This window comes from Asterias amurensis, chromosome 9 (assembly GCF_032118995.1).
Source record: "Asterias amurensis chromosome 9, ASM3211899v1".
NCBI lineage: Eukaryota > Metazoa > Echinodermata > Asteroidea > Forcipulatida > Asteriidae > Asterias > Asterias amurensis.
Window position 1 is genome coordinate 19,268,043 of NC_092656.1, and position 15,877 is coordinate 19,283,919.

The window sequence follows — 15,877 nt, forward strand, 5'->3', positions numbered from 1 at the left end:
GGTGTGGAAAAGTTATTGATTCGACCTTCTCTCCAATTGTTTGCCTTGAATTAGTCTGATTATTTGAAAATATAATAACGAGGATTAACTGGTAATAATTTAGACATTAATGCATGCTGTTGTTACATAAGTTGTTGTCCCGTTTGTACTTTTGAATCCCCCCGACCTACATAACTCATAGAATTGATTAATTTAAGAAAGAAAAAAAACAACAAAAAGTGATTTTGTTTTTCTCCGGGCATAAAAATAAAACCTGGGTCTTATATTAATCTATAAAGGGATTAAAATGAGGGGCCATGGTCAATTTGTTTTTGCAGTTTGCACGCAGAAGTAGAACCTTTTATGTGGGTCACCTATCTGGCCGCGGGGTAGGTTTAGGCCTACACAAGTTCTCCATGGTTTTTTTTTTTAAAATGGTCTAATGCAAATTGTTTGCAAAAATAATATAATAAGAGGAATCCTTCTGATTGATCGATTTTTTCTTAGTGCTGTTTGTTTGTTTGTTTGTTTGTTTGTTTGTTGGGGTGTTTGTTTGCTTGCTTGTTGGGGTGTTTGTTTGTAAGTTGTTTGTTTGTTTGTTTGTTTGTTTGTTTGTTTGTTTGTTTGTTTGTTTGTTTGTTTATTGTCTGTCTATTTGTTTGTTCTGAGCTCTTAAATTTCGTTCCAGTAGTTCTTAACTTAAAGATTTTCAGAATGGAACGTTTACTTTTGCCTTTGGAACCGTTCGAATTGTTTTATAATGGTAAAACCGACCTGCGAAAATTAAAAAAAAAAAGAGATAAAAACTTAGTGTTCAGGACTCGAAATGATTCTCAAAATGCTTTATATCGGCCCCCCCCCCCCCTAAAATGAACCTGAGAATACAAACAACTTTTCCTTTTTCAAAATAACCCTGTACACAATTGAACTAGCATGTTCATTTATGGGGTGATAGACTTCGCAGCATCATGACAAAACATCTCTTATAATCATGACAAAAGTTATGAACATTATAGTTTTGCAAAAATTTATCCTCACATAATTTGCATATCGGCATGCATGCAGGTTTTTTTTTGACAGACAGTTCAAATGGATTAAATTCCACTACGTAAGAGAATTTTTCCTCATCTGTTAAAATATCGATTGAGAACCATGTACTCGTCATTGTTTTATCCGGTAAATGAAAGAGAAACGGAAAACAGCTGGTCTGGAAAAACAACAACTGACATGGACGGGAATATGGATTATTTTTGGAATAGAATAGTGGTGGGAAAATCGGGCCCAGAGTAAAAAAGGTAACGAGAGGGCGCTTTACCAGATTTGGTTGGAATGGCTCACATTTCGCTCGGTCCGTTTTAAATAATGTGTAATGTTTGGAAGGGCTCACATTTCGCTCGGTCCGTTTTAAATAATTTGTAATGTGATATGGCAAACACGACTAGCAGTGAATAATTGTAATTCTTGCAATGGATGCAGAAGAACAAAAAGGTCACAGTGATGTCTGTTGGGGGTTTTGTTTGTGGGGTTTTCTTGGAGGTGCATACAGAGGGGAAAAAATACAAAAAGAAGGGAAACTAGATAAGAAAAAGATTGTCACAATCATACTTGGGCTTTGAGTGAAACTAATTAAATGAAATACAACTCACCATTGACTAATATACTATATCATTATTTTAATACTTTTTTCTTTCTAGCAATAAACCTTTCGCCTTCTTAGCACCTTAAACATTTAATTCTTTGTGCACCTTATAATAAATTATGGAAAGAAGAAACTAAATGGCATAATCGTAAGAATGAGCATTATGCAGTACCCATCATCCATACAAATACCAAATGTACAACACAAAGTAAAACTTGTTTATCTCCTTGAATCACAAGACAAGTTTGAGGGCCAACATTTGTAAAAACCCATTTTCTCCTTTGAAATAAAAATCAATAGACCTTTTTGCAAATTATGTCACTTGAGAAGTGTGCTCTCGGCTGATGGTCAAAAGAAGGTTGCTGATTGGCCATACCTATGCGCAGCGCATACATGTGCAATTTGTTCCGTCATCATTGCCTGACCTCCAAGATGGCATCAATGCATATGGTTCATTTGGGAATTTTGTCGACATGAAAGTCTTGTTGCTAAACTGCATTATTTTAAACATCATAAAATCTTGTGCAAAATACTGTTTTGATAAACTTTGAAGTTTGCTACATCAAGAATCTCTGAAAGAACAGCATATTGTAGAGTTGTTTAACATTCGAAAATCAAAGGATTTTACATGAACTGACAACATTTATGTCCAAAATAAATATATTCTTTACAATCCACAGTTGATTTATTTTATACCGTTTCAAAAAATTAAAGTGCAAAGTGTGCCTTTTTTGTTTTTGGTATTTCTCCAAATTTGTAATTACTTTTTAGCAGCCATATCAACCATTTCTTTAAATATTTGTTCATTTCATTAAAATGTACTTTGATAATTTTTAACAATGTTATTGAAAAATTGTTTAAGAGGGGAGTCAATGTATAATTTTTTTTTTTATTGAAGATGCGCTTGTTTATGTAAGACTGAGAAAAATCCTGACTTTTGGAGCATAAAGCCTTCACTGTTTTACAGACGTATTGATCATCACCCAGTGATTAACAAATAAGGCAATGTTTACAGGCAACTTGAAGGCAACCAACTGCACTGTATGTAAAAGGAACACTTCGCTAGCACAACTTACAGACATTTTCCAAAAGTTTCTTCATTCTATCACAGGGTTTCAATTTCAGGACGGCCTCCACTGGCTTTTTGTGTCTCAAAACGTTCGCCGTACCAAGAAATAATCTTTTAAAAACATTTCATCCTTTATGGTATTTAATTAAGATAAAGATATCCTTGCCACTTATCTGGACATTGAAACATAAACCTTACTTCTTTGAGATTGCTTGAGAGCAGTGATGTGCACATTGTCTCATAAGACATGGTTCTTAAGATGTGATTAATAGTTGGTTAATAATGGCAATATACCCCAAACAACTTCTGTATTGCACGTTGGAGAGTGTGGCTAATTGGTAAGGCGAAAGGGGGGGGGGGGCAGATGGTCTTTGTCAATGATCCTTGGGTCTTCTTAAACCTTTCTTCGCTGCCTTCAAGATCTGACCATCAAGCTTCCCTGCAAACAAAATTTATAAACATGAATCAGAGAGATAGTTTTACATTTTGCAAATCTGAACAAAAAAAAGTGGAAAATTTTGACCGTCACATCAAAGCTCAAAGTGATGTTCAACCGCGTGCAAAATGTTTAGCTTTGTTTTCTTGAAATAAACTCAAGTTTTAAAAGTTCTGCATGTGGAATCGAACCCTGCCCTGATCAGTCGTGACATTTGGGTCCTTGAGCAAGGAACTTCATCTTGATTGATTCTCTCCACCCAGGAGTACTAATTGGTACCGAGGAGAGCTGGGTGTAACCTTGGGATTTTGCGCTAGTTCATCTCGTTTCAAGCTCAATCAAAATTAGACCTGATTGAGGGGTCACTTTGCATACATTTACATGGCAGTACTTCAACCAAAATGTTCAAGTATACTGAACTAGAGTTTTCCGTTTAAAAAAATTGTCATTATTAGTTCAAATATCACAAGTCATGGATTGTACTTTGTAAAATTAAGATATAAATACATTTAATTCACTCACATATTTTATGTTTTCCTTTTAACGGGAATCTCACCACCAGTTCTTGTGGATTTTCACATATAAAGACATAAGGTGATGAGCTGTCGCCATGGGAATACTGTAAACAAAGAATACAACATTCAAGGTTACAGCAAAACAAGAAAAAATGGAATTTGCACCAAGGAGCAAATTGAAATAATCAATGAGGAAAACCTCTACAGGAAAAACGCACGCAGTCAAGTAGGAACTAAAAAACCCAATCCACATGCAAGGTTCTGGTCCGGGCTCGAACCGGGGTCCATAGAGGTGAAAGGCAGGGACAGAAACCACTGAGCCAACCCGACTACCAACGTCTCAAGACACTCTCATTGTTTACCCACCTGTTCTTGGTATTGTTCTTGTGAGAGACAGTCCCTCATGTCTACACAGCCAAGAAGACAAGCTACTGGGTACTCCTCAGGGAAATGAATATCCTCATCTAAAATATTAAGAAGGAGACGAAGTTTAAGAGTCATGAAGAGTGTATTGACCCAATTCAAAAGGGCAAAGTGTCATAGAGCTTCCTAACAACACTGGACACCTTTTGGTAATTGTCGAATATCAGTCTTCTCACTTGGTGTATCTCAATGTATGCATAAAATAACAAACCTGTGAACATTTTGACTCAATTGGTCATCAAAGTTGCAAGAGAATAATGAAAGAAAAAACACCCTTGTTGCACCTATTTGTGTGCTTTCCAGGTGCCCAAAGTCTTATATATTTTAGTGAAAAATTACCTCTTTCTCAAAAACTGCGTAAACTCAGAGGGAGCCGTTTCTAACAATGTTTTACTATCAACAGCTCTCCGTAGCTCGTTACCAAGTTTTAACGCTAACAATTATTTTGAGTAATTACCGATAAGTGTCCATTGCCTGTAAGCAAAACATATGGCTTAAATTGTTTGCTATGTACAAATTAGCAGGATACCAGTCACAGATGGTTCATGAGAGATGGTATTTTGACTGGAACCATTTTATGGTAAGCATAATTTTGTTTTGCTTATTTTTTTCAAATTAGCAGGATACCAGTCACAGATGGATCATGAGAGATGGTATTTTGACTGGAACCATTTTCTGGTAAGCATAATTTTCTTTTGCTCATTTTTTTCGTTTGTGCTTAATGAAATTGGGCATTGAGTAGAATCAGTAGAGGCCCTTACCACTGTGTGATAATCGGTGAAACTTTTCTACTTCGGAGATTTCTTCAGGAGTTGGTTGATGTGATGCGGCCGAGATCCATAACCTGCCTCTATGAGACGAGTACCACGTCCTACCTTCATGCCTGAAAAAATGATAAGACAACGGTCAAAGAATATGGACCACAACTACCTGGATTCCAAAATTATAGTTACAAGGAACTTGTAAGGCAGTGGACACTATTGGTAATTAATAAAAAATAATTATTATCATAAAACCTTTCTTGATTACGAGCAATGGGGAGAGGCTGATGGTACAGAACACTGTGAGAATCGGCTCCCTCTGAAGTGCCATAGTTTTTGAGAAAGAAGTAATTTTCCATGAATTTGATTTCAAGACCTCAAGTTTAGAACTTGAGGTCTCGAAATCAACCATCTAAACACACACAACTTCGTGTGACAAGGGTGTTTTTTCTTTCATTATTATCTCGCAAGTTTGATGACCGATTGAGCTCAAACTTTCACAGGTTTGTTATTTAATGCATATGTTGAGATACACCAACTGTGAAGGCTAGTCTTTGACAATTACCAATAGTGTCCACTGCCTTTAAATATTGAGGTATAATTTTGGGGGGAAATGAATTAAAAAAATCTCTTAACAACATACAACAAGGACTAGACCGATAAAAAGTTATAATACTTTCCCAAGTTCTGTAAACGATTTTATTTAAATCACAGGCATTAATCAGGTCGGATTCGAACCCACGACAGGTGATTTTTTTTGTTTCTTACGTTTTGATTCCAGATATAAGAAGTGATGCCCAAGGTTGATGCATACTTAGACAGAATCCCTCATCAGACATCTCCATTAATTCTCGATCCTGGATCCGTAACGTCCCTTTTGCCGCCTGTGAGAGTTTCTCTGATTTCTGATGTGATGTCTGTATCCTAAACCTATCCTTCTCACTCTGGACAAACTATAAAAAACACAAAATATATCATAATTTGCAATAATTAAACTTATTTTTCAAGAGAGTAGATGTTAAAATTGTATTAGGGATAAAGAATATTATTTGGTTCTACACTACCGATGTGTGTAAAGCACTGTACACTCAGTACCCCTCCCCCTCCCCCGAATCCTGAAACCACCGGCAAAATACTTGGGTGGGGTTATAACCCACAACCCTTGCTATTCTACAGCAAATATCCTACCACCAGACCACTGAGCTTGCGTGGTAGCTAGAGACAGTTTGAATCCCACATTTGAAGAGCGGACGCTGCAACAATCTAATATTCGTTAAGAATATTATTATACTCTTACTATCTAAGTGCAATAAGTACTGAAGTACTTTCCTGATTCCTGTGAAAAAAAGGTATATTACTCGGGTGGGATAAGAACTTGTGTTTGTAGTGGTCAGCAAAACCGCACCTTCTTTGCATAACAATTCACAAAGAGTTTTCAAATGATTCATTTTCATGATTCAAAATGAGTAATTTTCTTACGTGTGGTGCATCTTGAACTATATTTGGATTGATGATGTCAATGTCTCCTACAGTTCCTTTTTGACTCTTGACCTTTTGGCCAGTCTTGCCATAGTTCACAGCTTGTACAACCTCATCTTTACCGTCGTACATATTAATCTTTCCAGAGTCCTCAACGACTTTACGACCGGCAAAGTCCAGAGTAAATGTTTTCTTAAGACGTGAGCCATGCTTGAGTTCTCGGAGTTCATCTCTGCGTTTGCGGAGTTTCTCCCGATCTTCTTTGGTAAGCCACTTGTTGGAGTCAGTGGAGAAATAGTCAGATTCGTCGTCAATGACTTGCGTACGTCGGGCGCTATGAATAGAGTTACAGTTAAAATCAAGTAACAATATATCATCTTCACACTCAACACTCCTACTCGGCCCTTCCATGGCAAAACAGTCATCCCCCCAAAAATTACATTTTGAAAAAAGCAAGTACAGAGATAAGCTGTTTTGTCATTCATTCATTCATTCAGTCGATGCGGAGCATCGGATGATGGCCTTCTAAACACGTTGGTCCTCCATTGCTGTACGCAGCTCTTCCCGACGCAGTCCAGAGTTCCGGCACAAGGTGTCCACACAGGTGGTTTGTGGTCTACCTCGGGAACAATGACCTTGAGTAGGGGCCCAAAGCACAAGCTTGCTCGCTGCCAGCTCAGCATGTCTGAGACAGTGACCTGCTAGTCTCAGCCTTCTTGCCCTAATCTTGGTGCTAACTCTCGGTAGCCCACCGTAGAGCTCCAGGTTTGTGACATGCCTCTCCCAATGAATTTGTTTAACACAGCGAAGCATTCTCGTTTTTGTCATAAAAACAAGATGAAAGTGTAAAAAGAGGCAGAGATAGGATATGTTACATATTCCATGAAAATAAAAAACGCTCTCAATTTACCCAGTATTTTTCAGTTAGTTTTGCCATGGAGGAGCGGTAACTGTTGGTAATATTTTCCAGCATGTAACTAGTATGGTAGCACAACTGTGTACAGTGAACCGTGTAGATGAATTCACCGCTATCCAAAACTGCTGTAGGTTTCTGACCAAAAGTTTTGATCACCACTACTTTTACGAGTAATTACCAAACCTACACCTTCCCTTAAACATTTATTCAGAAAAGAAATATTGCTTTACCTGGACTGGTCATACTCCATGAGTTTGTCCTTGTGTTGAAGAGCCTTCTCTAGTCCTGATTGCTTTTTAGAGGAGGCATAAGGTAAAGAGACATCCCCATTAGAGGTCGGCCCACCCCCAGCTCCGTGCTTCCCTTCACCCATCAACTTCTGTAACAGCTTCTTGCTTGCATTGGAATTACGGGCCAGGACTTCTTGCTCTGCCTTTGTGCAAACCTGCAGACAAAAAAAGAAAGAATTGTTAATCATTATGCCGCTATCCCAAAACACCTGAAAAATAAAATTATAAAAAATTCCCCAAATTCAACCCAAGTTTGATGGTTTTGGTACTGCACAGACAAAACAATCCAAAAGCTTCATATTAACAATGGGCTTGTTCACTAGTTCAGTATTCTTTGGATTTTTATTGATATAAATGTGACGGACCAACTGACCTGAGGTCAGGGTGGTCAGGTGAGGTTGGTCAGTCAGGTCAGTTGGTTGGTCAGGTCAGGCAGGTTGGTGAGGTCAGGTCAGTCTGACTGACCAGATCATCCTAACTTGACCACCTAACTTGACCAATAGACATGGTGTTCACAGACTATATTTAACCAAGATATACTTTAATGTCAGCCCCCATGATGAACACAACATATAATGACGTATGAACTGACCATTGAACCACAGAATAGGCAGGGACCAGAGCCCTCTTGACTGCAAACTACCCGGCCACATTTCAGACAGTTTGCCACAAGGCTGTGTTTCTGAGCTTGACACTCGCACCAGTGTCTTCCAGTGAGATGAATCTCGCTCCGTGCCTCCCCTTCCTTGCTGTACAGAGCCACGTACTTCTGTTTTCGTTTGGCACCTTGTTTGTGAGCCTGGTCCTCGGTCAGTTGCTGGGACACAGGGGTTACAGAGGCTGGAAGAGGCTATGCAAAAGAAAGAGCAAGTTATTGATTCATTTTGTGTGAGCGAAGAAAACTTTACTAGAGCGGACTTGTACCTGGGATGCCCTTAATTTGTCCAGCTACCATCCACCAGTAACCTCTTCCTTTAACTAGCCCATTGGTTTTTTCACTAGTCCATATTTCATATTAAATAGTAAAGCTTTAAATAGTGAAGCTTTTCAACACCAAGTTAGCCAGTCGGACCACTTGAACTGAATTCTAACAGGTACTCATGTGTTTGGCCTTGGGACCACAGTCAAGGGAGAACTCTTTTTTTTTCTTTCTATCTAAAACCTCCAAATCTATACAATATCATTAAAAGACACAAAAGAAAACAATTTACTTCATCAAACTATTTGCTATTCACGCAAACAATGTGTACTTTTTGACTCCCATCAATGGCCGACTGTGTTAGTTCACAAAGTAAAAGAAAAAACCACGCAATTTTCGAGGCATATTTGTGTGGATCATTCTATTCTACTTTGAAAACATCTTTCCAATCATGTGCATTTTATAACAAACGGTTACAAACGCTTTTTATAGACCAACTCATCCGATCCAAGGCAACGTGTTCCTTTAAGAACTACAGGCAGTAAATTACATTCTGAATAGTAATAATCACAAAACGTATACAGCGCCTTAAAGCCATTGGACCCTTTCGGTACAGACAAAAAAATAAAAGTTCACAGATTTACAAATAACTTACAGGGTTTACAGAAGGTAGTGGTGAAAGACTTCTCTTGAAATATTATTCCATGAAATGCTTTACTTTTTGAGAAAACAGTAAAACAATATCAATTCTCGATAACGAGAATTACGGATTTATTTTAAACGCATGTCCTGACACGGCGAAATGTGTGGATACAAGGGTGCAAGGGTGGGTTTTTTTCGTTATTTTCTCCCGACTCCGATGACAGATTGAGCCTATTTTTTCACAGGTTTGTTATTTGATATAGAAGTTGTGATACACGAAGTGTGGGCCTTGGACAATACTGTGTACCGAAAGGGTCCAATGGCTTTAATCATATTGACATGCTCTAGGACGCTGAATTCTGAGAGTTAAAAAAACAATTTGAAGTTGACTCACGTCTCCTGGCATGCGAGGTTCGGAGTTGACAGTCGACAGATTAACTTTGGAGAATCCACCTGGCTTTTTCTCTTTGACCTTTGACCTGCTTTGTGACTTGCTGGGTTTAGATACATGGTCTCTGTCTCCAGTAGGCTTCTTGTAGACCTACAATAGGAACATATCCACAAGGGCTGGGTAAATAGGTTAATGGGATTGTCGTGGCCGAGCGTTTAAGGGCATCGAATTCAAACTCTGGTGTTTCTGATCAGCAGAGTGTGGGTTTGAATTCCCAGCCGTGACACTTGTGTCCTTAAGCAAGACACATAACCATTGCTTCATCCTTCGGATGGGACGTAAAGCCGTTGGTCCCATGTGTTGTGTAACAGCATGTAAAAGAACCCAGTGCACTTATCGAAAAGAGAAGGGGTTCGCCCCGGTGTTCCTGGCTGGATTGGCAGCATATTGCGCCACAGCACCTTGTAAACCATTACATGGTGCTTAAGGATTAGGTCTTATATCTCAACAATTCGCTCACTCCTTGCAGTTATAATACCTGGCGCTTTGTATCCTTTAGCAAAAGGCGCGTTATAAATACAGTTATTATTATTATTATTATTATTACTATTATTATTATTATGTCATCAGGCTGGAAATAAGGCTACAAGTCTGAATTAGACAGGCCTAATCTGCTAAAGGATGTGTGTTTTTCTTACAGTGATATTTTCTGGTAGCGCTGTTCCTTGTTTCTTCTGTAGCAGTTCTTGAATGAACCTGCTAGCCTTGGGGTCATTGACATCAAGTAACCCCTGCAGGTAATCCTCAAGGTCCTTGGGGTCATCTATGGACAGGAGATATCTGCAGGTCAAAGAGAAGACAGCATTACCAACAAATATATTGCTAAGTTATCAAATAAGTAATCGATGTTCACATAACCCTGACTGCGTGGGTTTTCCCTGGATTATTAATTCTGTTGGGTTTTCGTCCCACATCTAAAACTGAACTGTCCTTCTTTGTCTTCTCTCCACTTGGTTCTTGGCTAGTACAGTGATTAAGTTTGCTTATCTAAGAGTCATTGGGTTCACAACCAGAATTAGTTAAATTAAATTCAACTTACCACTTTAAAGATAGAACATTTCATTAATTTTTTCAACACAACAAATTAATTTTTCTCTTACTTTGCAAAGTCTTCACTTGCATCCGCACCAAGGAGAATTGATAACTCATTACTGCACCATTGAATCAACGGACCCATAGACACCATCTTAAATCTCTGCTGTTTAAAAAATTTACTGCAGTGCTACGTCTGAGAGTAATAGACAGAAAAAATGAAATGATTTTAAATCAGGTGAAAACATGGAAAAAAAACACAATTTTTAACATTAAATTTTATTTGCATTGAAGAGAAGCTTCATCCTAGTCATACTCAAGTAATTGTAAGTGACACCGCAGTGCAAAGGAGATTCACGTCCTGGCTGGCTTTGTTTTTAAATGTACGAACTCTAGACTATAATTTTAATTTGAGTGCTGTAAGTTGTAACAACATTCTGTAGATCCTGCCACTACTTTGTCAAATAAAACAGTATTTAATGTAGAATAATAATACTCAAATGAGATATTCCTTTTACTTTTTAGAAAACTAAAAATGGATGAAAAGGTAGTGGCAGGATACAGTTACAGACAGTTTCCCTGGCGAACTGGTGGGAAGACATGGAATTCTTATTCTAACCCGGCCTAGCCCCACTTAAACCCGGCCTACCCCCTTCACCCATCATGCCTATGCCCCGCCCATGTGACTGACACTGGTCCAAATCATGCACTGCTCAGCTGCTGCCACACACACAGTGCAGTGCAGTGTCCACTGACCAGTGACTGACCATGGACTCTGGAGGTAGAACTATATATGGAGTGACTGACCGACAGACACTGCTACAGTGCTAGCTGACGACCCACAGCAGACACAACACAGATGGTGGAAAAATAGAAGAACGCATGTGCCCATTATAAGTGCTTACCTTTCTCTTTGAAAATTGAGCTGATTTTGCAGCCACGTACGCATCTACAGCTCTACGAGTACGTCGTTATTGCACAAGTAAGGGAAATCCCACGACCGTTCATGGGAGCTGCCATGTTATTACCGAAAGTTAACGAACTATCGCGGTGTTTTCCGAAGTACCTTGCTGGTATGTCGCGCAACATTCTCATACAACAGAAAATGCGGAACCAGTCAATTGACCTCACTCTCAGTGACCTTTTCAGTGGCGCGCCAAATTTTGAGATTGGCGCGATCTCATTTCATTCATAAAGCCTACGTTGATCAGTGAACACGTACAATCAGAGAGTTACTCACGTCGTCAAATTAACAGTTTTGTTGTTTATCAGTCTATTATAGTAAATTGTAAAATTAGTAAAAATGGTCCGGACAAAGGCAGATAATTGCAGTAGGAAAGGTGAGTTTACATGTTGGTTTGGCGAGTATTTATAAAAAAAAATATATTCCAAAGTAATCAAATCTGAACGAACTGTGACTCTCTGTGACTCGTGAGCTGGTGAGAGTGTGGTGGTCCTTCTCTCAGTTGCATACAAAAACTAGATATAGAAAAGTGACCATGCAGTGTAATGTGTGACCGAGTCTGTAGTGAATTATGTAGAGAGTGATAAACTTAGTATTAAAACAATATAATTAATTTGTGGCATATTGTTTTACCAAAAGCAGAATCTAATTTGAGTAAAAAGTGTACTACTGGTACTATTTTTGTTCATAATCATCAATCAATGAATCACGACAAAAAAGTGGCGGCGGAATACAGATATTTTCCTATATTTGATAAAATAATTGATTTTATGTATTATTAAACATTCTGACCCACATTGCTACCTTAATTATGATAAATTAAATCATATTTTTATTCAATTCATAGCTTGCTCAAATTTTGTTTGTGATTTGAATATGCGAACTGTCCTCACTCCAATCCATAGGGACACGAAATGTCAGTGAATATTGCAGAGCGATTTTTCTGCATGCGCCCGAACTGTAACAGAAATAATATGATGTACACGGAATCAGACAGCAACTGCGTACGCAGGCGTAACAGTGCCATTATTATTTGGCGTAACTACTACTTTGGTCAGGGAAGACTCATCATGTGACTGTTTAAGTGTTTACAAAAAAAAGTAAACAAATTGTAATTGAAGATATTATTTAATAACGTTTGCCTTTTTTCTTGTATTTCTTCATATAGCTGTCGCCGCAAAGGCACCCCGCAAGAATCTTGGCGCAAGTAGCAGCGGAGTAATGAGGGGCAGTAATTCAATGAAGTCACCAGGTATAAAGAAAATAAGTCTTGTTTGTTTAGTTTTTTTTAGATGATCGCCCAAGGAGAGAATCAGCAAACTGCCATTAGCGTGAACGAACGGCAAGCTGGCAACCAGCCAATCTCTCTCATAAAAAAGGTTGACTCGTCCAGGGGGCGAGTGGAAACAAAGTTAAAGAAAACCCCTGCTGAATGCTGTGTTCGTTTTACCAATACCTTTCACCTTTTTTTTGTTCAGCTGGCAAGAAAAGCAAATATGCAGGTGGAAACTCCGTCTGTCCGAGACCAACACCAGAATGGCAGAAAGAAATCACAAACTTCTTGATCAAGTCGCCGAGGAGTGCCTCAAAACAAAAAGAGAATGAAGACCCTGAAAATGAAGAGGAAGACGAAACAGCAGGATGCAGCAGGGAGGAAAGGTGAGGATTAAATTTTATTTTTAAATTTCTTGAAAAAAAAGCAAGGATTTTATAGTTGTTCAATATCATTTAGCAATTATGCAGTAATGTGTCTGCAAACTCATTCTACCACATAAACTTTGTGGAGTTAAACATTTTGCTTTCTTCAAATACATACCAGCGTTACATGATTGTAAAAACGGCCTCTCCCTCTTAGCTCCCTGTGGAAAAGCTACAGATCATTCCCTCACACTGCCCCCCCCCCCCCCCCCCCCCCAGCGATAAATCAGCTTAATCAGAGCCTTTTGAACTCTTGGTAAGGGGCTACAAGAAGACAAATGTCTTAACGGTGAAGATTATTGCAGCTCTTCTTGGGAGACGCAAGGACAGTTGTTGAAATTGAAAACCATCACTTGTATGCCTGGTCAAGTCTGAATTCATTCTCTTCGTTTTTTTCCTAAGGATAAAAGATGCTGCAGGAAGCAGTAGTTCCAGCAGAGTAGAGGAGGACATCGAAGAAGAAAAAGAAGAAGAAGAAGAAGAAGAGGAGGAGGAGGAGGAGGAGGTGAAAGTCGGTTCTTCGTCATCCTCATCCTCAAGACAAAAATTTGTCAAGAACAAATGCATTAGTGATAGCGAAGATGATTATTGATAGATAAATGAAACAAATTGTGTAAGAAATAAATGTAAATATTTATAATCCCACAACCTGGAACACTAGTGCGTCCTTCCTTGTAAGTTTCTCCGCAGTCAATGAGAATCCTGAAGCAGTGTGAAGGAAATTCCTGTGTCAATAGACCAATTAAGTCGAACAGGTACTCAAACATTTGTGGTTATGTTTGAATCCCACGTACATTCCTTGTTTGAAAGAAAACAATGTGGCCCTTTAACAGAGCTCAACATTCCAATGGCACAGGAAGGAACTTTGTTAAAAAAACTTTTGCAGATTGTGGGAACTTTTTTCATGTGACTTTTTCAAAATGTACAAATACATGTATGTATTTACTCTTCTTAAAATGGATGTTATGTTTAAAATACTTGCGCTACTTTTGCAACCTAAATGAGCTTACTGTTGAAATTCAATTTATATGTCTATGGGAAATCAAATGGGGATGTGAAAGACTATTCTGTCTTTCAGAACATTTCAAACCACTTTCTGATTAAAGGCAGTGGACACTATTGGTAATTGTCAAAGACTAGCCTTCACAGTTGGTGTATCTCAACATATAAAATAACAAACCTGTGAAAACTTGAGCTCAATCGAAGTTGCGAGATAATAATGAAAGAAAAAACACCCTTGTCACACGAAGTTGTGTGCGTTTAGATGGTTGATTTCGAGACCTCAAGTTCTAAATCTGAGGTCTCGAAATCAAATTCGTGGAAAATTACTTCTTTCTCGAAAACTATGGCATTTCAGAGGGAGCCGTTTCTCACAATGTTTTGTACCATCAACTTCTCCAAATTACTCGTCACCAAGAAAGGTTTTGTGCTAATAATTATTTTGAGTAATTGCCAATAGTGTCCACTGCCTTTAATGTGCCTAATCTAAGGGAACAAAGTATGTGCAACCTCAAACTGCATTTTTGGCTGAAAACATTCAAGCCTCGAATGTCATGTGAAAAAATGAGGTTACTTTCTCAAAGGAAGAAAAGTGACATTCAATTAATTTAAAATGAGAATGTCCACAATATTAGAGACAAAGTATCATCCTCTGAAAAGCTTCAAGTCTGATCACGAGTATGATCATCATCATACAATATTTCTTTGTCCTGCAGATGCTCATGTATTTAAGACAACCAATGTGGTTATATATCAAAGTTGAATATTGATCTACAAAGGATCTTGAAATAAACTCATTTAGGAAAATAAATATCAAATCAAATGTTTGTTTTGCCTCAGGAATACCTCTGTAAATTATATAATATATATGAAATGTCAAAAAAACAATATTGAGTTGATTTGATGCACGTGTTAATTGTAGTTCATTTTAGACGGAAGAGGTCGTACTAGGAAGAGAGGTTCAGTCTAGATTTAGAAACTTTAGACTTGTTGGATTTTATCTTGTTTTGAATTACAGTTATTAGATTTTGTACTTGTATCAATAAATAAATACTAATTCTTTTTTGAAAAAAATATGATGCTTATTCTGATACTTATTAATCTCTGTTGTTGGATTAGTCTAAACTTCCTTGGGAGTATGCGGCCCAAACATCCTTAGGTGTTCTTGTCTTAGATCATAGCTCTACTTTACCAAAAGCAACAAATCAGCGCTTACAGAAGCAGGGAATTGCACACTTACGTCAGGCGTATTTCACGGGTTAGCGGGGAAGTTTTGCTTGTGTCAGTGCGTACTTAAAGGGTCTATGTAACTTTTGTAGGACAAAAAACACAATGTCCACAGATTTACACTAAACTTACACAGTTTGAAGATAATGATAGCAGAAAGCTTCCCTGAAAATATTACATGCTGAGGTGCTGTAGTTTTTGGGAAATGAGTAAAACAATGTCATGAAAATAATTTTTGTCTCATCATTTCGTCTCATCAGACGAAAATTATTTTAATCATCTACAAACATATTTTCATGACATTGTTTTACTCATTTCTCAAAAACTACGGCACCTCAGTAAGTAATATTTGAAGGGAAGCTTTCTACTATCATTATCTTCAAACCCTGTAAATCTAATGTTAATCTATGGACATTTTGAAAAAGTACCCAAATTCTT

At 38.0% G+C, this 15,877-nt stretch overlaps 2 protein-coding genes across 3 annotated transcripts; one reads left to right on the forward strand and one right to left on the reverse strand.

The window, feature by feature from the left end:
* Positions 1 to 1,671: 1,671 nt before the first annotated feature.
* LOC139941972 (activating signal cointegrator 1-like) lies at positions 1,672 to 11,647 on the reverse strand. 2 transcript variants are annotated; one of them, XM_071938620.1, is made up of 12 exons: positions 11,457 to 11,647; positions 10,620 to 10,747; positions 10,158 to 10,299; positions 9,463 to 9,609; positions 8,100 to 8,357; positions 7,448 to 7,662; positions 6,302 to 6,635; positions 5,591 to 5,775; positions 4,823 to 4,944; positions 4,005 to 4,102; positions 3,646 to 3,742; positions 1,672 to 3,126 (listed from the first exon to the last, which is right to left on the reverse strand). In XM_071938620.1, exons 2-12 carry the CDS (start codon positions 10,703 to 10,705, stop codon positions 3,062 to 3,064), a joined length of 1,749 nt encoding a protein of 582 aa, XP_071794721.1. In that variant the 5' UTR covers positions 10,706 to 10,747; positions 11,457 to 11,647; the 3' UTR covers positions 1,672 to 3,061. The 2 variants fall into 2 exon arrangements, with proteins under 2 accessions (XP_071794721.1, XP_071794722.1); XM_071938621.1 differs by lacking the exon at positions 11,457 to 11,647 and adding an exon at positions 11,070 to 11,089.
* Positions 11,648 to 11,730: 83 nt separating this feature from the next.
* On the forward strand, positions 11,731 to 15,286 carry LOC139941973 (PCNA-associated factor-like). Its single transcript, XM_071938622.1, has 4 exons — positions 11,731 to 11,891; positions 12,684 to 12,767; positions 12,994 to 13,174; positions 13,616 to 15,286. The coding sequence occupies exons 1-4, from the start codon at positions 11,855 to 11,857 to the stop codon at positions 13,803 to 13,805; spliced, it is 492 nt and encodes a 163-aa protein (XP_071794723.1). The 5' UTR covers positions 11,731 to 11,854; the 3' UTR covers positions 13,806 to 15,286.
* Positions 15,287 to 15,877: the final 591 nt, after the last annotated feature.